General features: G+C 44.5%; 1 protein-coding gene across 6 annotated transcripts in view; it reads left to right on the top strand.

Annotated features, from left to right (window-relative positions):
- LOC115082297 overlaps positions 1 to 26512 on the top strand; it is a 76827-nt gene that overhangs the window by 2010 nt on the left and 48305 nt on the right. For 3 of the 6 annotated variants that reach the window (XM_029586526.1, XM_029586527.1, XM_029586529.1), the window contains exons 2-4: positions 243 to 341; positions 10512 to 10610; positions 21229 to 21358. In XM_029586526.1, coding sequence (XP_029442386.1) covers positions 272 to 341; positions 10512 to 10610; positions 21229 to 21358 — 299 coding nt within the window. In that variant the 5' untranslated portion in view covers positions 243 to 271. The remainder of the gene's footprint in view (positions 1 to 242; positions 342 to 10511; positions 10611 to 21228; positions 21359 to 26512) is intronic. The other 3 variants (XM_029586530.1, XM_029586531.1, XM_029586532.1) reach the window with 1 other exon arrangement.

Below are 26512 nucleotides of genomic sequence, written 5' to 3'. Positions count from 1 at the left end.
ATTATGCCAAAAAGCTGTGTGTGCATTTAGGGATGATATTGGATACATTTATTGATGGTTAAATCTTTGTTCTAGGACTTTAGGAAATATATGAAACTTCTTTTTGTACTTTAAGATAGCATCACTGTAACCATGTTCATAAATGTTTATCTGCTTTTATGAGAGCTTAGTGCATTAACTACAGAGACTGTTCCATTCAGTTACAAGTTTTGTTGGTGATCATTCCTATTGTACCACTCCAGTTCTTCAGGACTCCCTGGAGTGGGCTGTGATGGAAAGATCAAAAATCCCAGTCTACAGTCAACAAGGACCAATCCAGTCTGGTAACAACTGTGTAACATGTAAGTTGTCCAATACCATGTGTAGTATTTTTACCCTATCTTCATTTTACCATCTTCAATGGATTTCCTAATTGTTACAGCATGATTTAATTGCATTAGCATGTGCTATGGCTTTTGAGCCAGAAAGATTGTTCTTCTTTACCAAGGAGTATTATTATAGCAATTCTTAAGAGACTTCAGTTTGTGCAAAATATAGCTGCTCAAATGTTTACAGGGATCAAAAAATGGAGCTTTATTTTAAAAAGATTTGTATACTGCTCAAGACCAGGTTCAAAGCGGTTAAAACATAAAATGCCATAAAAATGACACGCATCCTATGAAATGAATGTATTTATTAATTGCCTCATACCAAAAGGCCAAAGCGATGAAATAGATATTTACATAAAATGACGACAAATACAATAATACAAACAAAATAAAGATACATAAAGCAATTAAAATTATTTTCCTAGCGTGTAGCAGATGGACTCAGGACCAATGGGTATAGTGTACTCCTGTTAGTAGTTGGAGAAGGATCAGATTTCAATCTGACGTCAGCTCCTAGTACATATACCCCTGCAGGAAGTGCAGCTCTTCAGTATTTTCCATCTCCATAGCAGTTAGGGAATATCTGCACGCTCTCGCAGCGTTTGAACCAAATCGAAAGGGGAAAACCTACCTGAAGACGAGCTTCGCTCTCCTGTGGGGATACCCTTGGGTCCCTCCCCCAGTTGAGATTTCCATGGTCCCTCAGGTGAGCCTCGGTCCGGCGGCCGAATCACGGCGAGGACCTAGCCCCCGATCCTCGGGCGCGGCTGAGAGGCAGCGGGTGCACCCCTTGAGCACGGCGTGAAGGTATTGGCCCTCTCCCCCCGCAGCCGGAGACTGCCCGGAATGAAACCGGGAAGCGCCGAAGACAAGGTAAGCTGGAAATCTGCTGTTTGAATCCGGTCTCCGAGGATCGAGGAGGAGCACAGGTCACTGATCGGAACAAGTGCCACCGGGTTGATTCGCCCTAGCAGGGCCAGGCCTCGGCTATTTCCAAGGGTCTGCCCACGTGGAGACTCTCCAAGGAGGACGCCATATTACCCACATGCTCGCAGTCGCCATCTTGGCCCTATTTGCCACGCCGCCCGCCATTCGATCCGAACGCACAAATTGAGCTAAGCGCACAAAATCCTTGTGTGCATAAACTTACGCGCATATAAAACCTTGCGCGCATAAGTTGCACGCACAGAGCCGGGCGCATATCTACGGCTAGGCGCATATCTGCGCGCACATCTCAGGTGCGCTGGAGTGCACAAGAGCTTACGCGTCCACAGACATGGCACCTCCAGAAACAGGAATAAAAGCTCAAGGCCTCTGCCCTGCATGCCACATCAGAGCCGCACAGAGCAAGGAGGCCGACGCCCTGTGCGCACACTGTGAAGAGGCCCTGCGAGATCCAGGTCAGGGCCAGTCCCACCGAGGGCCCAGTGCTAGTTCCTCAGGGGGTACCCCGGACCTAGCAGGCCCCAGTGGGTACCCCTCACAGACGGGGACCCCCAGAGAACCTGCATACCTCAACTTAGACCCAGCGTCGATATCTTGGGTGGAGTTATTCAAGGAGATTCACGCCTTTGTCAAGATGAAAACTGCACCTCTGGCTGATTAGCCACATGCTCCACTGGAGGGCCCTCATGCCCCAGGACCCTCGAGGCCTAGGCACAGGCTCCCACCACCCAGAAGCCCCGCCTAAAGGGACACGGATTTCTCTGAAGAGGAAGTTGAGCCCCTGGAAGAGGGGGAACTTCCCTCTGGGACAGAACCACACCGAACCATGAGACGCTTCTTCACAAAGGATGAGCTCCCGGACCTCGTATCCCAATGTCTAACGGAACTCACTATCCCGGGCCAAGGCACCTAGAGCGAACCCCCTGCTGGAGGGCTTTCGCCAGACGTCTCGCCATTTTCCTCTCTTAGAGGCGGCACAACAGCTAATTGACCTGGAATGGAATGCCCCGGTGTCCACATTCAAAGGGGGACGAGCCTTGTCAGCCATGTACCCCCTGGACCCAGCGACCAAGGAGCTTCTGGCATGCCCTAGAGTGGACGCGATGGTATGCGCGGTCTCCAAGCGCACTACCATCTCAGTGGAGGGAGGAGCGGCGCTCAAGGATGCACATGACCAGTGCCTGGAAGCCATCCTAAAACGGTCATTTGAAGTTGCAGCCATGTCACTGCAGATTGCGGCCTGCTGCACCGTGGTGACACGTGCCTGCCTATCACAAGCCAGAAACAACACTCGGGAGAAGACATGGAACCAGCAGTATCATTCCTCACTGACGCTGCCTCCGATCTAGTGCGCACAGCAGCCAGAGGAGTGTCGTCCGCAGTGGCGGCCAGGAGATAACTCTGGCTTCGAAGTTGGTCGGCTGACGCCTCTTCCAAGACGCGCCTCGAGGATGCCCTTCAAAGGATCCCTCCTGTTCGGCAGCGAACCAGAGAAACTGGCCAACAAATGGGGCGACTCCCTGTTACCACGCCTGCCGGAAGACAAGACGAAGAGAAGTCAGCGTCCCTTCCACAGGTCTGCCAGGGGCAGAAGCTCGCAGCGCTTCAACCCTTACAAGAGCAACTGCCAAGCACCCCGCCCTACAGGCAGGAACCAGTCCTTTCGGACCAAGCACAACAAGAGGGGAGCCAGCTCGGGGTCAGGCCCCAGCCGTGCCCCACAATGAGAATCAGCTGACCCATCCAAGGGAAGAAGCCATAGGGGGCAGACTAGCCCTATTCTACTGTAGATGGGTCGAGATAACTTCGGACAAGTGGGCCCTAGCCATCATTCGGGAGGGGTACTACCTGGATTTCCTTTGAACCCCTCCGGACAGGTTCGTGGAATCCCCCTGCCACGACCTCCTCGAGGGTGGAAGTGGAAGCTACTCTATCCAGACTTCTGGCCCTTGAGGCCATAACCCCGGTGCCTACACAGGAAATGAATACTGGACATTACTCCATCTACTTTGTCGTACCCAAGAAAGAGGGTACATTCAGGCCTATCCTGGACCTCAAGTCGGTCAACCACCACCTAAAGATCCCCCGCTTCCGCATGGAAACCCTACGATCCGTCATACGCACAATACAACCAGGAGAGTTCCTCACATCCCTGGATCTTTCGGAGGCCTACTTACACATCCCAATTCATCAGGAGCACCAGCACTACCTACGCTTCAAAGTCCTGGATCGTCACTACCAGTTCCAGGCACTACCCTTCGGGTTAGCCACAGCACCCCAGACGTTCACCAAGGTGATTGTAGTGGTGGCGGCAACACTGAGGAAGGAAGGAAGGAATCCTCCTTCACCCTTACCTAGACGATTGGCTGATCAGGGCAAAGTCACCGGAGAAAAGCCACCAGCAGAGTCATAACACTAATGGAAAGCCTAGGATGGGTGGTCAACACAAACAAACGTTCCCTACAGCCCTCACAGTCACTGGAATACCTAGGAGTCCGATTCGACACCAAGGAAGACAAGGTCAGCTTGACCCCCACAAGGAGATCAAAACTGCGGAACCGGCTGCAGACCTTGCTGAGCGTTCCTCGTCCCACAGCATGGGACTACCTGCAAGTCCTCGGACTGATGGCATCCACACTGGAAGTGGTGCCATGGGCGCGAGCCCACATGATGCCCCTACAACGCTCATTTCTATCGCGGTGGAGCCCACGGTCCCAGAACTACACCGTATGTCTACCACTCCCGGGCAGAATCCGGACCCAGCTACGGTGGTGGCTGCAGACCAGCCACATGAGCTGGGGATCAAGACTATCCTCCCCAACTTGGACCCTGCTCACCACAGATGCCAGTCTACACGGATGGGGAGCACACTGCGAAGAGTTAATCGCCCAAGGACGGTGGAACGCAGAAGAGGCGGGATGGAACATCAACTGCCTAGAAGCGCGGGCAGTCAGACTAGCCTGCTTGCGGTTCACCCACAGACTCAGAGACAAAGTGGTCAGGGTGATGTCGGACAACACCACGACTGTGGCCTACATCAACCGACAGGGCGGAACCAGAAGCTAACAGGTGTCCCTAGAAATAGACCTCCTGATGGCGTGGGCGGAAGCAAATCTCCAGGAGATCTCCGCCGTCCACATCAGCGGGAAAGACATCACGGCAGACTTCCTCAGCAGGAAAAGTCTAAACCCAGGAGAATGGAAGCTGTCGTCCATAGCCTTCCAGATGATAGTGAATCGGTGGGGGACCCCAGACATGGACCTTCTAGCAAGCAGATCCAACACTCAAATTCCCAGATACTTCAGCCGCAGGCGGGATCTGCAGTCCCAGGGGATCGATGCCCTGGTACAGATCTGGCCACGGGACCCTGCTATACGCCTTCCTGCCGTGGCCCTTGCTGGGAGCAATCATAGACAAGATACAGCGACACAGGGGTCTAGTTCTTCTGGTGGCTCCAGATTGGCCAAGAAGACCCTGGTACGCAGACATGAGAAGACTACTGGCAGGGAATCCACTACCCCTGCCCCCACACAGAGACCTACTACAGCAAGGTCCGATACTTCACGAGGACCCAGCTCAATTCTCTCTTACGGTCTGGCCATTGAGAGGGCCCGCCTGAGAGAGAGCAGATACTCGGGGGCGGTAATAGATACTAGAGAGTTTGAGGCCTGGTGCGAAGACCACAACGTCAAGCTACGCTCCTCCAATGTCCTGTGATTCTGTAAGAATTCCATGGAAGTGTGAGACCACGGTGCCCTCCTTCCTCCCCAAAGTGGTCTCACACTTCCATGGAAGTGTGAGACCACTTTGGGGAGGAAGGAGGGCACCGTGTGTAGTTGGATGGACCCCGGGGTGAGTCTGAAGAATGGTTCACGGCAGGACAGTGCTTGTAGTTATGAGATGCGGCGGGCCGAACACATGGCCAGCAAGAACACCGTCTTTAAGGTTAACAGACCGAGGGACAGGCCTTGGAGGGGTCTGAAGGCGGATCCGCTAGGAACTCCAAGACAAGGTTGAGGTTCCATAGAGGTACTGGCCACTTTAGTGATGGGTGGATGTGTTTGACTCCTTTCAGGAAGCATGATACATCAAGGTACAAGTGGCAGCATTGTCATGCTATGGCTCCGGGAGCGAGGGCAACAGCATAGCCTTGCACCCAGATGTATCATGCTTCCTGAAAGGAGTCAAACACATCCACCCATCACTAAAGTGGCCAGTACCTCTATGGAACCTCAACCTTGTCTTGGAGTTCCTAGCGGATCCGCCTTCAGACCCCTCCAAGGCCTGTCCCTCGGTCTGTTAACCTTAAAGACGGTGTTCTTGCTGGCCATGTGTTCGGCCCGCCGCATCTCATAACTACAAGCACTGTCCTGCCGTGAACCATTCTTCAGACTCACCCCGGGGTCCATCCAACTACACACGGTGCCCTCCTTCCTCCCCAAAGTGGTCTCACACTTCCACCTTAATCAAACCATCTCACTACCAACGATGGATGGCTTGAAGAATTCGGAAGAAGCCCGTAGTCTACGCCACCTCAACATCGCCAGACTCCTATCCAGATACCTGGAAATGACGGAACCAGTACGAAAGAAGGACCACCTTTTCGTCCTTCACAGCGGAAAGAGGCAAGGAGAAGCGGCCTCACGGGCAATCATTGTCCGCTGGATCAAAGAAATCAAGGCGGCCTACGTAGAAGCTGGAAAACCTCCACCTCTACAGGTCAAGGCCCATTCTACCAGAGCCCAGGCGGTATCCTGGACAGAAACTAGAATGTTGTCACCTGCCAAGATCTGCAGGGCGGCAACGTGGTCCTCCATCCATACCTTCTTCAGATTCTACCGTCTGGATGTGCAGACTCAGGAGGACACAGCATTTGCAAGGGCAATTCTAAGTGGACCACGGGCAGCCTCCCGCCCGGTTCGGGAGTAGCTTTTATATATCCCATTGGTCCTGAGTCCATCTGCTACACGCTAGGAAATGGAGAAATTACTTACCTGATAATTTCGTTTCCCTTAGTGTAGACAGATGGACTCAGCATCCCACCCTTGGCTGCCAATATTCATGGTTTTTTGTTAATGAATCAAGGGTAAACCATGTTTTCATCTACCTAGGGCATCCACCCTGCCGGGTGTTGACGCTTTCCAGTTGAGTACACTGGCGGTATCCAGCTATAGTCAGTCAACCAGTTCAAGTTAATCAAGTTAATCATGTTTTAAACGTTCTAACAAGTTATGAAGTTATTTAAGCTAATCATATTAAGTTAATCATCAGTCAGTCACACATATATCCACAATGCTTTTCAAGGAGAATACTGAAGAGCTGCACTTCCTGCAGGGGTATATGTACTAGGAGCCGACATCAGATTGAAATCTGATCCGTCTCCAACTGCTAACAGGAGTACACTATACCCATTGGTCCTGAGTCCATCTGTCTACACTAAGGAAAACAAAATTATCACGTAAGTAACTTCTCCATTAAGTCATCTGTCTCAAGTGCCATAAGAAAGTTATCAAAAAAAATCTTCTAGAAGGCTTGTTGCAGAAAAAACTCTTAAGCATTTTCTTGAACAGCTTGCTGCAAGGATTCAATCTCAGGTCAACTGGTAGGGAGTTCAATATTGTTGGAGCTCCTACAGAAAAAAATTGAGTCTCTAGTAGAAGAAAGACAAGCAAGTTTAACTGAGGGAATGTCTTAACAGGCCTAGCTGAGACAAACTGAGCACTCTAGATGGTTTATGCACTTTAATAAAGCATTTGCCCAAGAGCAAGTATTTGGATTCAGCAATTTGGTGTTAAGCATACTGACTTTGAAGGTGATGCATTGTTTTAATAGGCAACCAATTTAAATCCCTTAGAATTGGTGTAATGTGCTGATTGTTTTGTGCCAGTAAGAAGACAAGCCGAAGAGGTTGTAGGGTAGAGATTGGTAGTCTTAGATATATAAGCTATTGTAATAGTCACAGGAAAAATGATGGCTTGTATTACTATTTGGAAATCAGCAGGAATTAGTAACTTTTTTAAAACCTGCAAGTACTCTTAAGCTTATAAAAACCTGACCGAATTACTGCTTTAATTTGAGGCTTAAAGGAAAGCTTGTCAAGTAAATATGCCTACATTCTTGATAGAGTCAAATGGGTCAAAAAGACAACTACCCAGAGAAATGGGAGGATAAGTCTTAACAAAGTAAGGTGTTTTATGACCAAAATTCAGTTGTGGACATATTCAAAGACAACTTATTGTGGTGCAGCCAAGACTGAATCGATGAAATAAAATTTGTAAATGGTCTAACGTTTCTTTCCAAGGTGAACGAATACAAATGAAAAATTGTATATTGGCGTAGATCTTGTAACAGTCACATGTCGTGGCAAGCAATTTAGCAATTGGGGATAAATTTAGCCGAACTAGAAAATATACAGAGAAGGGAAACGAGTGATAAAGGAGATGGAGTGGTTCCCTTATGAAGAAAGTCTAAACATATTGTGACCTTCACCTTGGTGAACAAGAAGATGAGGATAACCTACATGGATGGCAGTTAATACCTTGGAACACCTTGCTGGACAGACTAGATGGACCATTATGGTCTTTATCTTCCGTCATTTACCATGAGGACAAGAACAAAAGCAAACGCCTCTCCCCTCGATTACCTAGGGGCAGAGGATCACAGCGTTTCAGACCCTACAAGAGTACATATCAAGCCCCTCGCCCCGCAGGCAGGGGCCAGTCCTTCAGAACAAACACAACGAGGGGAGCCGGCTCTGGCACAGGCCCCAGCCACACCCCACAATGAGAATCAGCCGACTCATCCACAGGAAGAAGCCATAGGGGGCAGACTTGCCTGTTCTACCAGATACAAAGAAGGACAACCAAAATAAGGAAATGGAATGGCTTCACTATGAGGAAAGGTTAAAGGTTAGAGTTCTTTAACTTGGAGAAGACAGCTGAGGCTGGATATGATAAAGGTCTATAAAATCATGAGTGGAATAGAACAGGAAAATGTGAATTGATTTACTCTTTCAAATGCAAAAACTAGGGGATGCTCCATGAAGATAAGTAGCACATTTAAAACAAATCTGAGAATGTTTTCACTAAATGCACAATTCAGCTGTGGAATTCATTGCAGGAGAATGTGGTAAAGCAGTTAGAATAACTGGGTTTAAAAAAGGTTTGGACAAGTTCATGGAAGTCCATAAACTTATTAACCAGGTAGACTTGGGGAAAAGCTACTATTTTTACCCAGGTGTTAGCAGCGTGGATCAATTTATTGTTTTGCCTCCTGCCAGCTAATTGTGATCTGTATTGGCCACTTTCGGAAACAGGGGTACTAGGCTTGATGGACCCTCTGTCTCACCCAGTATGGCAATTTTGTTCTTATGTAAGCACAGAAGATACTTAATTGTGGGGAAATGAAGACAAAGTTGTCTATTTAAGTAGGGCCTGTGGTATTACAATAGGAAGGTAAAATCAGCAGAATAAAGATGAACCTTAACTGCTAAATGCACGTTTGTCGGTCCCGGGACTGTGGAGCCACATTGCTTAACCCATTATGTCCCAGTGTCCTATTTAGAGGACAGTCTCTCTCTCTCTTTAACCATTATATCCCAAATATTTTAAGGGCCAATAGGCCTGAGAATGCTGCCCCTCTCCAAAGTAGGGAAATCTTTCAGGGGTCTGCATAGATCCCCTGCTGCCTTTGCAGGTGGCCTGCAATAATAAAAATAAAACCAAAACATTTTTTTGGGATGACAGAAGCCAGTCCCCCAACACCTTCACCCAATCTAGCCTTAGGAGGCTGGGACCCGATCTCTCTCCCATGGCCTTCCACACAAGATCCCTGATTGTCCAGTGGACCCCCCCCCCCCCCCACCTTATTTGTAAAATGTGCATTAGTGATCCAGTGGGGATCTGGAGCACCCCTGGGGCCCAGGTGGTGGCTATTTTCCAAAATGTCACTACCTTATCTTATCTTGGTCAGGTGGCCCTATTTTGGAAAATGGCTAATATCTGTGCTCAGAGTTTAGGAAATGCTCTGGGCCCTCACGGATGCACATTTTTCCAAGTAAGAGGGGTCTACTAGACCACCAGGAAACTTTGTCTGAGTGGGTGGCATAGGCTGGGGTGGTCCACTGGACCACAAATAACATTTTCTTCTTCTTCAAAAAAAAGGGAGGGTCCAGGTCTTGGGGGGGGGGGGGGGGGGGGGCAGGGGACATTTTTCAGTGAAGAGTTGGGGGTTGAAGGTGAAAGGCATGGCTTCAGTTTTTGCGGAATGGTGCTGCTTTTTCTTTTTTTTTTTTTTTTTTAATTTCTTCAACTGCGGGTCACCTGCAGGGGTAGGATAAGGCAATCTTATGCAGATTCCTGGGGGTTTTTATATTGCGCTTGGGGGGTGCTAGCATTCTTGGGGCCAAGTGGCCCCTTTAAGGCTAGGCCACTTGCTCATCAGGATGTGTTAATGTACTGATATACCTGCAGGAAATTAGCTACAGCCTCTGAGTTGTAGCTATTTTCAATTCAAATAATGTGGTTTGCAAAATTTTTGGCAATCCACATTGGGTTAGCATAGTAATGTACAGATTAGCAAACATTTGCATGCTAATATGTTCATGTTAATACACATGGTGCTAGCACTCTGATAATGAGGTATTTGAAATACCTCATGTTATCCCCTTATTAAGCCATTTACAGTTTGAAAAAGGGCTTGTTGAATGAGGCCCATGGGTTGCAGGCTGACTTATCTACACTTTCCAGCAAAGGACACAAAGGAGTGACTTCCTGTAGGTAGTTCAACTTTATGGGTAATAGCTGGGAGACCTCCTCAGCTAGAATAGTGTAGTCAAGCAACTGGGTGGATCAAATGATCCTCATCTGCTGGCATTTACTATGTTGCTATGTATGCCTGTTAGGTCCTAAAAGAAAGAAGGCACTTAAATATATATACACACATGATTTTCTGGTTTCCTCCCATACGTTGCTTGTAGATTGACCAGAAAAACAGACAATATCTGACTATCCCATACTCCAGTAAGCAAGAGTCTAACCTATGATAGTGTCATCCCACAAACAATTGTTTCTTATTTTAAGTTAGCATTTCTGTAACTACACTTGGAAATATTTTTCTGCTCTGCTTTTATATATTGACTACAGTAACTGTTCCATCCAGTTACAAGTTTAGTTGATCATACCTACTGTACCACTCCAGTTATTCAGGACTCTCTGGAGCAGACTGTGATGGAAAAATCAAAAATCCCAGGCTATGGTCATCAAAGACCAATTCAATCTGGCAAAGACTGTGGAACAGGTAAGTTGCCCTATACGATGTGTAGTATTGCTTTACCATATCTTTGCCATATATATATATATGTGAACAGAAAAAATATTCCTCCTAGGACAGACTTTTAATGTTTTAGGCTCTTAGGTAGGAAGCTGAAATCCAGAACCCCCAGAGTGGCATTCTCTGAAATGCTCCCTGTTCCACGCACAGGTCCCCAGAGGCAGGCAGAGCTCTGGAGTTTCAATGAGTGGATAAGACGATGGTGCAAGGAAGAGGGATTCAGTTTTGTAAGGATTTGGGGAGTCTTTCCCATAGGGCCGGGCTCCACCTTAACCAGGGTGGAACCAGGCTGCTGGCGCAAACCTTTTAAAAAGGAGAGAGCAGCTTTAATCTAGAGTAAAGGGGCAAGCTGTTGGTGCATGCTTTGGAGGGAGGTATCTTTGAAGGATACTAATGAAGCAGGAGGAGTTAGGCATACCAACAGAGGTTCCCATAAATACAAAAGTAGTCCATGGTGCCTATAAGTAAAGTCTCCAAATTATCGCTGTTAAAAATAAAACACAGTTTGAAATGTCCGCATGCCAATGCCAGAAGTCTAAGTAGTAAGATGGGAGACTTAGCGTATAGTAGTGAATGCCAGACTTAATTGGCATCTCAAAGACATGGAGGATAACCAATGGGATAGTGCCATACCAGGGTACAAATTATATTTCAATAAGAGGGAGGAGCAACTTGAGGAGGGGGGGGGGGGCATTTGTTGTCCAGGATGGCATAGTCCAACAGGATAAAGATCCTGCAAGAGACTAAATGCACAATAGAATTTTTATGGGTAGGAATCCCATGTGTGTTGGAAGAGTATAGCAATAGGATATACTACCATCCACCTAGTGCAGTAATATTGGGAGACTTTACCCCAAAATTGACTAGATAAATGTAACATCAGGACATGCTAGAGAGAAGAGAGTTCCTGGATGGAATAAATGACAGCTTTATGGAGCAATTGGTTTAGGAACAGACAAGAAAAGAAGCTATTTAGATCTAATTCTTAGTGGAGCACAGGATTTGGTGTGAGAGGTATCGGTGGTGGGGCTACTTGGCAATAGTGATCATAATATGATCATATTTGAATTAATTCCTGGAAGGGAAACAAGTAAATCCACAGATCTAGCATTGAACTTTTTTAAAAGGGAAACTTTGATAAAATGAGAAAAATAGCTGCACCTTCAGTTTTTTCTACAAACATTGTGTACAACAGGTGTGGACTTTTTTTTTTTAAACAAAGCGTTTAGAAGCGCAGTCCATTTGTTTTCCAGGCATTAAGAAAAGTGGAAGGAAGGCCAAGAGATTGCTGGTATGGTTAAAAGGTGAGGGGAAAAAGCAAGTTTGCTTACCGTAAACGGTGTTCCGTAGATAGCAGGATGAATTAGCCATGCTGTCTGGGAAGTGTCGCAATCCCGAGTAGGCGGAGGTTCTCCTAGCTGATCACAGAATTTTCAACTCTGTGCGTCTGCGCGGGTCGTGTTCCTGCGCGGTTCCCTCACCTCTTCAGTTTCTTTGTAGCCAAGTGAGAGGTAAGTCCAGAAGATGTCTGTCTCTTTGTGACTGTCTAGGGAGGAGGGAGGGAATGCATGGCTAATTCATCCTGCTATCTACGGAAACACCATTTATGGTAAGCAAACTTGCTTTTCCTGTCGATAGCAGGGCTGAATTAGCCATGCTGTCTGGGAGTCCCAAGCTCCCGGGTTGTGTCCTTGTATATTTATTGCTTGTAGGTTTGGACATCAACCCTTGAAGTTGTAGACAGTCTCATGTTCTTTTTAGTGATAAGACTGCTGTGCCTAGTGCTGCATCAGAGGTCGTTTGCTGTTGGAGGCAATAATGCGATGTGAAGGTATGAATGGATGACCATGTTGCCGCTTTGCAGATATCAATTAAGGGAACTTTGTTCAAGTGGGCAACTGATGCTGCAGTGGCATGGATTTGTTGCGCCTGAGGCTTTGTGAGTAGTTTAATGGAACGTTTATTGTAGCAAAAAAGAATGCATTGTGATAACCAACTGGCTATGGTCCTTTTTGAGACTGGTTGTCCAGGATCATTCGGGTTAAAAGACAGGAACAGTTGAGAAGGTCTCAAAGTTGACTGAGTTCTTTTCTTATAGTAAGCCGACGCTCTCTTACAGTCAGTGTGTAAAAGTTTTTCATGCTCGTTATGTGGTTTGGGTATAAAATAGATAGTTATGGTTTGGTTAAGATGAAAAAATGTTGCCATCTTAGGCAGAGAAGGAAGGGTGAGGACGAAGTGTCACCTTGTCATGGTAGAGAATTCAAGATAAGGGAGTAGTGAACCAAGGCTTGTAGTTCGCTGACCCTCCTTGCAGAAGTAATGGCAATGAGAGAAGAACTGTTTTCCATGTCATATATTTGATGTGACTAGAGTCTAATGGTTCAAAAGGTGGAAGCATTAGTTGTTCCAGCACTACATTTAAATCCCCTGGAATTGGGGGTTTAGTCACCGGTGGGCAAAGTCTGATCATTCCCTTCATGAATCTAGAAATCAACGGGTGGTTAGATATTGGAAGGTTATTAAAGGGTTCATGAAAAGCTGCTATAGCACTGATATGAACTCGTACTGAAGTGGTGGCTAATCCTGCGTCATAGAGTGTGTGCAGATATTGTAGTAATTGAGTGGCAGTGGATGAGAGAGGGTTTATGTTCTTTTGGAGTACACCAGTCCAAGTAGCACTGCCACTTTCCTTTGTAGTTGCGTCTGGTTGAAGGTTTATGTGACGCAATAAGAAACTCCTCTAGTTGAGAAGATAAACCTAAGGGAGTTAGTATTTGCCTTTCAATCTCCATGCTGTGAGATGAAGTGATTGATTCATGGGGTGAAGTAATGAGCCCCCTTCCTGTGTCAGAAGATGTGGAAGGTTTTGTAGGCGTTATCGGTGGATGAATGGAAAGTTTCACGAGATACGCATAACCAGGACTGTCTCTGCCACGCCAGGGCTATTAAAATCATGTCTGATTACGTCTGGATGCATTTCTGAATCGTTCGAGATATGAGTGGAATGGGTGGATAGGCGTACATCAAGCCTGGCGTCCATGGAATGAGAGAGGCATCTGGAGTAATCCTTTGACCAAAAGGTTTTGGACTTGTCTGTGTTTCCGTGGCAAAGAGGGTCTATGCTGGGAAACCCCACTGTTTGAAGATATTTTGTGCTACCTCTGGATTCAAGGTTCATTCGTGTGGATGAAAAATGCGACTGAGACAATCTGCTGTTATATTGTCCAGACCTGGAAGATAAGTTGCTTGAATTGATACTTGGGCTTTGACTGTCCAATGTAGAATTCGTTGTTGCTTCCTGGCATAGAGTCCAGGAACCGGACCCTCCTTCCTTGTTATGTAAAACATGGCTACCTGGTTGTCTGTATATACCATGAGGCTTGATCCCTTTATCTGATCCGAGAACGTTTGAAGTGCCATCCAAATGGCTCTTAGTTCCAGGAGATTGATCTGGTATGTAGATTCCTGAGGAGTCCACAGACCTTGAGTTTCAGTTCGCCCAAATGTGCTCCCCAACCCTTGTTGGAGGCATCCTTGGTCAGAGTTATCTGGTGAGGTGGTAAACGAATGGAGCTCTCAAGCAAGGTTCTTGGGAAGGAGCCACCATCGAATGTCCTCTTTCATTGCGTTTGTAATTTGAATTCTGGTGCTGAGTGGCTGTATGAACTGAGACCACTGAGTCTTTAAACCCTATTGTAAGCGGCGCATGTGAAGACTGGTGTGAGGAACCACATAGATTGCTGCCTGCCATATGACCAGAAGTTGTAGAACATGGCATGCAGATTTCCGTTTTTTGTGAAATACAATCATTGGCACACAGTCTGTTCTGCATCCTGTCTTGAGGAAGGTACGCTCTCTGTTCCACCGTATTTATGAGAGCGCCTATGAGTCGGTTGTAGGTGAGACTTCTCGAAATTGATAAGAAACCCAACCTCTGAAGGCATTCGATCGTGCGTAATGTATGATCTCTCAGTGTAAACTGATCCGATGCTACTATCAACCAGTCGTCCAGATAAGGAAATATTGGATCGAAAGTTTCCTGAGATGAACCACCACCACTGCTAGACATTTGGTGAATACTCTTGGGGCTGAAGATAGGCCAAATGGGAGAACCTGGTATTGGTAATGTATATCCCAAACTTGGAAACAAAAGTAATGCCAAGAAGACGGGTGAATTGGTATATGGGAATATGCATCCTTCAGGTTGATGGAACATAGCCAATCGTTGTGCTAAATCAGCGGTAGGATATTTTTCAGAGAAGTCATTTTGAATTTCTCTCTCTGTATGTGTGTGTTTGAGTAGTCTGAGATCTAGAATGGGTCGCAGGCCCGCACCCCCCCCCCCCCCCCCCCCGACTTCTTTGGAATGAGGAAATATTGGGAACAAAAACCTTGGTGGTGATGATTAAGAGGGATATGATGTATAGATTGTTGACCTGAAGGTTGTGCAGTTCCACTGTGAGGGATGTGGAGTGAATTGTATCATCCTCTTTGGAGGAATATGAGGAAGAGAAGGAGTGGATTGAAAATTTAGAGAGTAACCGTTTTTGATAATGTTGAGTACCCACTGATCTGAAGTGATGGATTCCCAATTGTGGAGAAAAAATTGAAGGTGTCCTCCTATGAATACCGGTTGTGGTGGTGGTGGTGGCTGTATCAATTTCAAAAAGAGGAGGCTGGTTTTTGTTGAGGGGCCGGCGTTTGCTTTACTTGTCTTTATCTGGCACGACCCCTAGAACTCTGCGGAGCTGTATTTCGTGGAGGGAGATACGGCTGAGGCCTGTACTGCGAATAAGGCCTATTGTAGGGTCTGGAGTAAATACCGGCGATGGTAAGGATAAAATTGATGTTGTAATTTTTGAGACTCTGCAGGAGTGGTGAGAGATAGTACAGCTGTGCTTTGTTCCTTCAAATGGGAGATTATCTCCAAAGAGATTGTCACCCATACATGGGATGTCGGCTAACTTCTCATGGACATAAGTCCGAATTGCGCTGGCTCTGAGCCAAGCCATACGGCTGGCCACTATAGCTGAAGCAGGTCGTTCTTGCTGAAGACTCAAAAGATCCGTAAATAGAGCGCCGTAAATACCAGAGTCCTCCTTCCATATCTAAAAAAGATTGGTGGGGGTGTGTTGTCCTCCAAAAAGACACAGTGGACGCAGTTTTTGGAGTGATTCGAAAAGGTACGACATAGTGTCAAACTGATGCTGTATCCTGTTGGTGTAATCAATAAACAAAAATTCTGCTACTTAATGGCTCTTATGTTATATTATATATAGAGGGTATGGATGACCATCATAAGTGTCTAGTCACTGGCTCATGAGTAAAGCCTATAATGACACTGAGACCTGGTGTATGTAGTGCAGCAGGCTAAGGATTATTTTGATAAAGCCTTAAAGCATAATCCAGTTTAATCATTGGTCATTCCTCACCACAGTCTTTGTGTAGGCTCAAGATCACATAACTATAATGAGCATAAGATAAGTGCACTCTAAATAGTGTTTAGTGCACTTATCTGGGTTCTGAAGGTAATCCTCCAACTCTGCAGGGTTTCGGAGTGTAACACTCCTTCAGGGAGCTTTCATAAGCCTGTATTGTATTGGAAAAAATCAGAGCCTGTAAATGCTTCAAAAAGTTAGCAATGAAATTCTGGCTAAATATCGGAGGGACACTCATTAACTCTTAAAGAATGGTCTGTCAGACCGTCTTTGACGCGGCAACCACAACCACAGCGGAGGCTATGCTGTTGCAAGCACGTAAGAGACACTTAGTTTTTCTGAATTAGGTAGTTTTCTTCCAGGGACCTGTGCATCATTTTAAAAAGGACATTTTATTAGCTTGCAGTTTAATTTGTTTTCACTGTTGTTGCTTTCAGCGATATTTAACAAATGCAAATAGCTATGAGTCTCGCAAACCATTCTTTAAGAGTTAATGAGTGTCCCTCCGACATTTAGCCAGAATTTCATTGCTAACTTTTTGAAGCATTTGCAGGCTCTGACTTTTTCCCAATACAATACAGGCTTATGAAAGCTCAAGTTATCTATTCAAGACATCCTGAAGCTCCCTGAAGGAGGAGTGTTACACTCCAAAACCCTGCAGAGTTGGAGGATTACCTTCAGGACCCAGATAAGTGCACTAAACACTATTTAGAGTGCACTTATCTTATGCTCATTATAGTTATGTGATCTTGAGCCTACACAAAGACTGTGGTGAGGAATGACCAATGATTAAACTGGATATTGTGCTTTAAGGCTTTATCAAATAATCCTTAGCCTGCTGCACTACATATACCAGGTCTCAATGTCATTATAGGCTTTACTCATGAGCCAGTGACTAGACACTTATGATGGTCATCCATACCCTCTATATATAAATATAACATTATAAGAGCCATTAAGTAGCAGAATTTTTTGTCTATTGATTGTTTCAAAGTTTCTGCTTCACACAGGGGTTTATGCACTCGTATCCTGTTGGTGAGCATGGAGGAGTGAGATATCTTTTTTCCAAAATCATCTAGGCATTGATTTTTCTTTGCTTGGTGGTGTATTTGAATGCAACTTATTATGTTTTGCCTTGGACAAGGTTGATTCTACCACGATGGATTGGTGGGGAAGTTGGGCAGATTCGTAAATTGATGAATTACGCATCTTGTATTTGATGTCAATTTTCCTTGACAGGAAAAGAGGCTATTTTAGCCAAAAGATTTTCCTTCAAAAATTTGAAGATGGATCCATCTGAAGAAAATAGGAAAAAGCATGAGCATTGGCAACTTAAATGCAAAACATTGATAAGACAGGCTAAAAGATAATTTGAGAAGGTTGGCCATAGTAGCAAAAACTCATAATAAAAAACTTTTAAAAATATATCCAAAACAGGAAGTCTGCGAAGGAGTTGGACTGGTACATGATTGAGGGGTTAAAGGGGCACTTAGAGAAGATAAGGCCATTACAGAAAGACTAAATGAGTTCTTTTTTTTTTTTTTTTGTGTTTACTGAGGAAGATTGGTGAAATACCTGTTCCGGAGATGTTTTTCATAGGTGACAGTTCAGATGAACTGACCCAAATCATGGTAAACCTAGATGATATAGTAGGCCAGATTGACAAACTGAAGAGTAGTAGATCACCTGGACCGGATGGTATACATCCCAGGGTCTGAAAGAACTCAAATGAAATTTCAGACCTATTACAAGTACCTAGTAAGATATCATTAAAATTATCCGTTGTACCTGAAGACTGGAAGGTGGCCAATGTAATCCTGATATATAAAAAGGGCTCCAGAGTTTATATGGGAAACTATAGACCGGTGAGCATGACTTCAGTGCCAGGAAAAATCATGGAAACTATCATAAGGAATAAAATCACAACATATAGACATGATTTAATAATGGGACACAGCCAGCATGGATTTACCCAAGGGAAGTTTTGCCTCACAAATCTACAATTTCTTTTGAAGGGGTAAATAAGCATGTGGATGAAGGTGAACTGCTAGATGTAATATATTTGGATTTTCAGAAGGTGCTTGACAAACTCCCTCATGAGAGGCTTCTAAGAAAATAGTCATGGGATAGAAGATGTCCTTTTTGTGGATTGCAAATGGATTAAAAGGAAATAGAGTAGGATTAAATGGTCTGTTTTCACAGTGGGGAAAAAAGTAAACAGTGGAGTGCCTCAGGGATCTGTACTTGGACCGGTGCTTTTTAATATATTTGTAAATGATCTAGAAAGAAATACGATGAAAGGTGATCAGATTTGCAGATACAAAATTATTCAGATTAGTTAAATCATAAACAGATTGTGATAAATTGCAGGAGGACTTTATAAGACTGGAAGATTTTGTGTTCATATGGCAGATGACATATAATGTGGAGAAGTACAGGGTGATGCATATAGGAAAAAATAACCCATGTTGTAGTTACATAATGTTAGGTTCCATTTTAGGAGTTAACACCTAGGAAAAAGATCTTGGTGTCATAGTTGATATTACATTGAAATCGGCTGAGTTTGTTATGGTGGTCAAAGAAGCAAACAATGTTAGGAACTATTAGGAAGGGAATGCCAAATAAAATGTAGGATGTCATGCCTCTGTATCGCTCAGTGGTTAGACCACACCTTGAATATTGTGTGCAGTTTTTGGTTGCCTCATCTTAAAAAAGTTAATTGCACTGGAGAAAGTACAGAGAAGGGCGAACAAAGTGATTAAGGGCATGGAATAGCTCCCCCATGAGGAAAGGCTGAAGAGGTTAGGGCTGTTCAGCTTGGAGAAGACACGGCTGAGGGGGCATATGATAAGATCTACCGTATTTTCCGGCGTATAAGACGACCCCCCAACTTTTCCAGTTAAAATTTAGAGTTTGGGATATACTCGCCATATAAGACTATCCCTTTTGCCCAGCACCGGCCAATCGGGGAGCGAGGGAACAGAGAATGAACATTTTTACAGCATCTGGTGAGGGGAGGGAGTGACTTGAAGCGAAGGCGCGCTGCCCGATTGCCGAAGCAAGCCCCTTTGTGCCCAGCTTCGGCCAATCGGGGAGCGAGGGAGCGGAGAATGAACTTTTTTACAGCATCTGGGGGGAGTGACTCGAGGAACGAGGGCGCGGAGAATCAATTGCTACGGCGTCCGGAGGTGAGGGTGAGTGACTCGGGGAGCAAGAGCGCATTGGCCAATCGGGGAGCAGAGGGCGCGGGGAAATCCACCAGACGCTGTAATTTGGATTAATACCGGCGACATAGGATGCACTCCTTATTTTTCACCTATTATTAGGGGGAAAAAGTGGCAATCATATACGCCCTATAAGACTAACATCTGGCATATAGACGACCCCCGACTTTTGAGAAGATTTTCAGGGGTTAAAAACTCGTCTTATACGCCAGAAAATACGGTACTAAATCAAGAAAGGACTACAACAGGTAAATGTGAAAGTTATTTACTATTTTGGGTAATACAAGGGTTAGGGGGCACTCCATGAGGTTAGCAAGTAACACATTTAAAACAAATCATAGAAATGTTTCACTTAACGCACAATTAAGCTCTGGAATTCATTGCCAGTGCATGTGGTTAAGGCAGTTAGTGTAGCTAGGTTTAAAAAAGGTTTGATAAATTCCTAGAGAAATCCGTAAACTATTGGTGAATATCCACTGCTTTTTGTCGGCATTCATAGCATGGGATCTATTTAATGTTTGGGTACTTGGGGCTTGCATTGGCCACTTGGAGACAGAATATTGAGATGATGAACCCTTGATCTGACCCAGTATGGCATATCTTTCTTATCTACCCATGAATAATGTAAGTCTTCTGGTAACATCAATTCAGATTTCTTTTTAGAGTTCTATCTAGAAACATAGATTCAATGTTATTCCAGAGCCAATGTCTTCTTTACTCCTTGCTCTCCCCACCCCACAGAAACTCTAAACTGCAACAGACGTTTAGTATGTTCAAAGGTCCGTGATAAGAAAATGAAAGGGCATCTCTTAATAGGTCACTGGAAAAATGTTTTCTGGTTGCTTGTTGTATAGGTCCTGTGACTTCAAATTCACATCTGATCAGTTTAATTGTTAAAGCATTGCTATCCAATGTTACTCCCCTTTATTTAAATGAAAGGAATTATGTCAACTTCATTATTTAAAAAAGCAAAAAACCCTCAACTGTTTAATGCTTTCTCAGCACCCACTTTGTCTCCCCTGCAACAGGCTTGTTTATAATTTGCTACCAGAAGTCTTAACACACAAAATGGCTTAATTGCATTATTTGGTCAGCTTTTTTAATGTTTTCCACTGATGTGTTTAACAATTTCAGTTAGGTCCCACAGTTTTTTCTGTGTGTTTGTAAATCTTTTTGAATCATTTCTTGGTGGCTGCTAGCCTGGATCTGTTGAGACCAGTATTTGCCAACTATTCTATTTTGTAATGTGACTAAAAGGTGAATTTTAAAAGCCTGGCGGGTGCATCAGTTAGGGGATGTGGGCCGAAGTCAGGCCCGTGCGCACCCACCATATTTTAAAAGCTGCCCAGAAATGTGCATATCTCTTAAGTGCACATCTTGCGCAGATGCAAAATGGGGTGTGGTCTGGGCAGGGCATGGGCATTTTGGGGTGGAGCCCGAGAGATGTGCGCGCAGATACTTATGTGCCGAAGTCGCACCCGGGTCTAGTATTGCATGTTTATTTCTGCTTTGGGGGAGATATAAGCTTTTAAAACAAAAAAAAACTCTCCATATCTGAGAGGATTTAAGGGTCTAGGCTTACTGAGGAGAGTGAAGGCTATTAAACTAGGGGGTTTGGAGGCCCTAGCTCTTTCCTAGGCAAACTGGTAGAACCGGTGAAACTGGCATGGGCATGTGCCCCTTTTAAAATCCCCCGTTTTGCATGGTAGAAGTGGGATTTGCGTGCCCACTTAAAATTAGGTGCACATGCCTGGCCATGCAGGTTATTTTATAGCATACGCGCACCAGTTATAAAATGGCTGAGTCCCTGGGCTCACACCAATGCACGTGCCTGCGTACCAGTTTGAAAGTTACCGTCTGAATTGGGAATTCCTTTGGTGAAGCCTTGTTTGTGTTGCAATTTTTTTTTTTCTTAAACAGATACAAATTTGCCATGTCCCAAGAAAATCTGTCCATCCAAGCCAATTCTTCCCCTTTTTAACAAACACCCCAACATCAGTTTTGCAGTGAAGGATCCGACGAATGGAGTGTTCAAAGCGACCAGTCAAAGGTAAATGCACTCCTTCATCTGACCAGGATCCCTTCTAGTGAGGGGTCTTGCATTCATGCTCTGTGAACTGTATTGACTTCTAGCTGGTGAAGTTGTACTCTTTTTAATGTTTTATGTTTGTATATAAATGTGCTAATTTCAAACTGCTCTGTATCTTTTGAGCACCAGCTGGACACTAGTCCCCCATGTGCTGTGTGTGTGCGCGCGCAGCAGATTGAATGAATGGCAGAACCTTTTTAAGCTCTGAGCAATGCTCTTGAAGCAGAGATATTGCCCAATCTCAACCAACTTCTCATGAGATATTAATGTATATCATATAATTTTGGGGATATTGGGGGGGGGTTCCTGCTGTATGCAAATTTCTACATTTTTGGAGATTCATGGGTTTTGTTTAAACTGCTTTAGAAGCTAACTGGGGCATTAATGTGGGGTATTTGGTGTAAAAAGCAAAATGGAGAACATATTGGAAGCTTTGCATAATGGCTTCAAAGAGAAAAAATAAAAGCAGAAATTGGCAGGTTTTAACATATTCCAGAGTGCTGAACAAAAATATTCATTTAAAACTACTTACTGCAATGGTAATTTCATAACAGGCAGTGTTTGCTACTGTACCTCAAATTTTGTTCCCAGGCCAGCAGCCTATTATAGTTAAACTGATAAATTGTTAGCACTTTTCAATTCCTAGTCTAAAGCAGTTACAATAAAAATATGAAAATCATATACAAATTTACAGTACATTTCTAAATACATTCTTTAATTGGATAGCTGGGCTAAGCTTCTCCCGTGGCTGCTTTTTTCCTCCTATTCTAGTTTATATACCTGGCTGGCAATACAATTTAGGAGTATTGGTTCTTACCTGCTAATTTTTGTTCCTGGAGTACCACAGATCAGTCCAGACAAGTGGGATGTACTCAAACCCCTCTATACTGGGTGGGAACTCAAAAAAAACAAACCCATGCACAACACACTTCCCCAAATGAAGGCTCTTCTGGTGCCTGCACATCCAGAGGTAATGTTTGGTAAAATTGTGACTTGAAGGCCATATCTCCGTCTGACAAATTTCCTGCAGAGAAACCAGTTGACACTCTGCCCAGGAGGTTGCCTCCACCCTAATAGAATGTGCCTGAAACCCCTCCGGAACTGATCAACACTTAGATATAGGCTGAAATTATTGCCTCCTTCAACCATCATGCAGTCATGCTCTTGGAAGCTTTATTTCCCTTCTTCGCTCCACCGAACAGGACAAAGAGATGATCTGATCTCCGAAAGGCATTCATCACCGTAAGATATCCCAAGAGAATTCACTGAACATCCAATAAGTGAAGCTCCTTCACAAGAGGAGTATCATTTAATTTCATCGTCTGGTTAAGATGAAATGAAGAAACTTGGGCTAAAAGGAAGGGACCATATGTAATGATACACCATCCTCTGAAAAGCATAGGAAGGGGAGTCTACATAGAGCTTAAAGCTCTGAAATCCTCCTAGCCAAGCAAATGGCTACCAAGAGGACTGACCTCAAGGTGAGATCCTTCAAAGAAGCCCTTCTAATCAGTTCAAAGGGAGGACCACAAAACTCAAAGGACCAGATTAAGGTTCCACGTTGGACACATTCTCCGGATCAGTGGATGTAGAAGCTTTGCTCCTTCAGAAAACACATGACATCCAGATGAGATGCCAATGGTCTCCCCTTCAGCTTAACTTGAAGACAAGCTAAGGCTACCACTTGTACTTGGCAGGAATTATAGGCCAGTCCCTTTGCTAACCCGCTTTGCAAAAAGGCTAAGACCTGAGGAAAATCTACGTGTAATGGTCGTGGCCCATTCTGCAAACACCATGACTCAAATACTCTCCTAACCCGGATATAAGCCAAAGACATGGAAAGCCTCCTCTCCTGAAATAAAGTTGTAATCACCGGCTCAGAGTATCCCTTCAAGCAAAATTGTTGCACTTCAAAAGCCAAGCTGCCAGCAAAAGCGATCCATCTGGACTGAAAAGATGGGTCCTTAATTCAACAGCCCATGCAGATGAGCAAACGAACGGGACCGTGTATGGCAAGATGAATCTGATCCGCAAACCACAGCCGATGCGGCCACTCTGGTGCCATAAGAATCATTCTGCCTGGATGATGCTTGATGCGACGCAATACTCAAGGGGGAACACAGAGGCGAAGCTTCTTCGGCCACTGTTAAACTAGAACATAAAAACATGCCACACTGGGTCAGACCAAGGGTCCATAAAGCCCAGCATCCTGTTTCCAACAGTGGCCAAACCTGGCAAGTACCCAAAAACTGTCTATTCCATGTTACTGTTGCTAGTAATAGCAGTGGCTATTTTCTAAGTCAGCTTAATTAATAGGTAATGGACTTCTCCTCCAAGAACTTATCCAATCTTTTTTTAAACATAGCTATACTAACTGCACTAACCACATCATCTGGCAACAAATTCCAGAGCTTAATTGTGCATTGAGTAAAAAAGAACTTTGTCCGATTTTAGTTTTAAATGTGCCACATGCTAACTTCATGGAGTGCCCCCTAGTCTTTCTATTATCTGAAAGAGTAAATAACCGATTCACATCTACCAGTTCTAGACCTCTCATGATTTTAAACATCTCTCATATTCCCCCTCAGCTGTCTCTTCTCCAAGCTGAAAAGTCCTAACCTCTTTAGTCTTTCCTCATAGGGGAGCTGTTCCATTCCCCTTATTTTGGTAGCCCTTCTCTGTACCTTCTCCATCGCAATTATATCTTTTTTGAAATGCGGCGACCAGAATTGTACATAGTATTCAAGGTGCGGTCTCACCATGGAGCGATACAGAGGCATTGACGTTTTCCGTTTTATTAACCATTCCATTTCTAATAATTCCCAACATTCTGTTTGCTTTTTTGACTGCCGCAGCACACTGAACCGACGATTTCAATGTGTTATCCACTATGACGCCTAGATCTTTCTTGGGTTTTAGCACCTAATATGGAACCTAACATTGTGTAACTATAGCATGGGTTATTTTTCCCTATATGCATCACCTTGCACTTATCCACATTAAATTTCATCTGCCATTTTGATGCCCAATTTTCCAGTCTTACAAGGTCTTCCTGCAATTTATCACAATCTACTTGTGATTTAACTAATCTGAACAGTTTTGTATCATCTGCAAATTTGATTATCTCACTCATCGTATTTCTTTCCAGATCATTTATAAATATATTGAAAAGTAGGGGTCCCAATACAGATCCCTGAGGCACTCCACTGCCCACTCCCTTCCACTGAGAAAATTGTCCATTTAATCCTAGTCTCTGTTTCCTGTCTTTTAGCCAGTTTGCAATCCATGAAATGACATCACCACCTATCCCATGACTTTTTTTTTACTTTTTCCTAGAAGCCTCTCATGAGGAACTTTGTCAAACACCTTCTGAAAATCCAAGTATACTACATCTACTGGTTCACCTTTATCCACATGTTTATTAACTCCTTCAAAAAAGTGAAGCAGATTGTGAGGCAAGATTTGCCTTGGGTAAAGCCATGCTGACGTTGTTCCATTAAACCATGTCTTTCTATATGTTCTGTGATCTTGATGTTTAGAACACTTTCCACTATTTTTCCTGGCACTGAAGTCAGGCTGACTGGTCTGTAGTTTCCCGGATCGCCCCTGGAGCCCTTTTTTAAATATTGGGGGGTTACATTAGCTATCCTCCAGTCTTCAGATACAATGGATGATTTTAATGATAGGTTACAAATGTTTACTAATAGGTCTGAAATTTCATTTTTTAGTTCCTTCAGAACTTTGGGGTGTATACCATCCAGTCTATGTGATTTAGTACTCTTCAGTTTGTCAATCAGGTCTACCACATCTTCTAGGTTCACTTTGATTTGATTCAGTCCATCTGAATCATTGCCCATGAAAATCTCCTCCAGTACGGGTACCTCCCCAACATCTTCTTTAGTAAACACCGAAGCAAAGAAATCATTTAATCTTTCCGCGATGGCCTTATCTTCTCCAAGTGCCCCTTTAACCCCTCGATCATCTAACGGTCCAACTGACTCCCTCACAGGCTTTCTGCTTCGGATATATTTTTAAAAGTTTTTACTGTGAGTTTTTTTGCCTCTACGGCCAACTTCTTTTCAAATTCTCTCTTAGCCTGACTTATCAACATCTTATATTTAACTTGCCAACGTTTATGTATTATCCTATTTTCTTCTGTTGGATCCTTCTTCCAATTTTTGAATGAAGATCTTTTGGCTAAAATAGCTTTTCACCTCCCTTTTTAACCATGCCGGTAATCGTTTTGCCTTCTTTCCACCTTTCTTAAAGTGGACAGATGCCGTATAGGCATCTGGACTGTGCTTCTATTTATTTATTTATTTTTAGATTTTCTAGAATGGTATTTAACAATGACCACCCCTCTTGCACATTTTTTACTTTTGTAGCTGCTCCTTTCAGTTTTTTCTAACAATTTTTCTCATTTTATCAGTTTCCCTTTTGAAAGTTTAGCACGAGAGCCGTGGATTTGCACACTGTTCCTTTTCCAGTCATTAATTCAAATTTGACCATATTTTGATCACTATTGCCAAGCGGCCCCACCACTGCGATGCCCTCAGAGCTGACTTCCCTCCAGTGGCTGTAAAACAGATGCACCTTTGTGTTTTCTCGAACTGCCATGAGGCCCAACTCTGGCCTGCCCCATCTGGCCTAAATAAGGGCAAAGGCCTCATATGACAACTCCCACTCTCCCCAGATCCAGCTGCTGTCTGCTGAGATGGTCCACTCCGGCCACATGAGATGCTGCTACATCTGCTAGATACTTCTCCGCCTTCTGAGCCAGCAGACAACTCTTCATTCTGCCTTGATTGATGTACGCCACTTTCACATTGTCCAAGAACACGCGTACTGTTTGTCCCTGAATAAGTGAAAGAGAGGCTTTGCAAACCACCCTCTTCTCCAACTAGTTGATTGACCACGCTGCCACTGCAGAAACCATATTTCTGGTGGAATTCCGGACCATGCCATATAGGGCATCTTCCACATAGGCCACTCCTGCCTCCAAGTGGGCTGCCTTGCACGCCCTCCCCGAATCCTTCTGTAATTTCCGCACCCAGCACAAGCAGGTGCTCTGCATTAAGCTTCCGCAGACCACCGCACGAAGGCTTAAAGCAGAGA

This window comes from Rhinatrema bivittatum, unplaced genomic scaffold (assembly GCF_901001135.1).
Source record: "Rhinatrema bivittatum unplaced genomic scaffold, aRhiBiv1.1, whole genome shotgun sequence".
Taxonomy (NCBI): domain Eukaryota; kingdom Metazoa; phylum Chordata; class Amphibia; order Gymnophiona; family Rhinatrematidae; genus Rhinatrema; species Rhinatrema bivittatum.
Note: the sequence above shows the minus strand (reverse complement) of the source record. Positions and strands in the feature narration are given on the sequence as shown.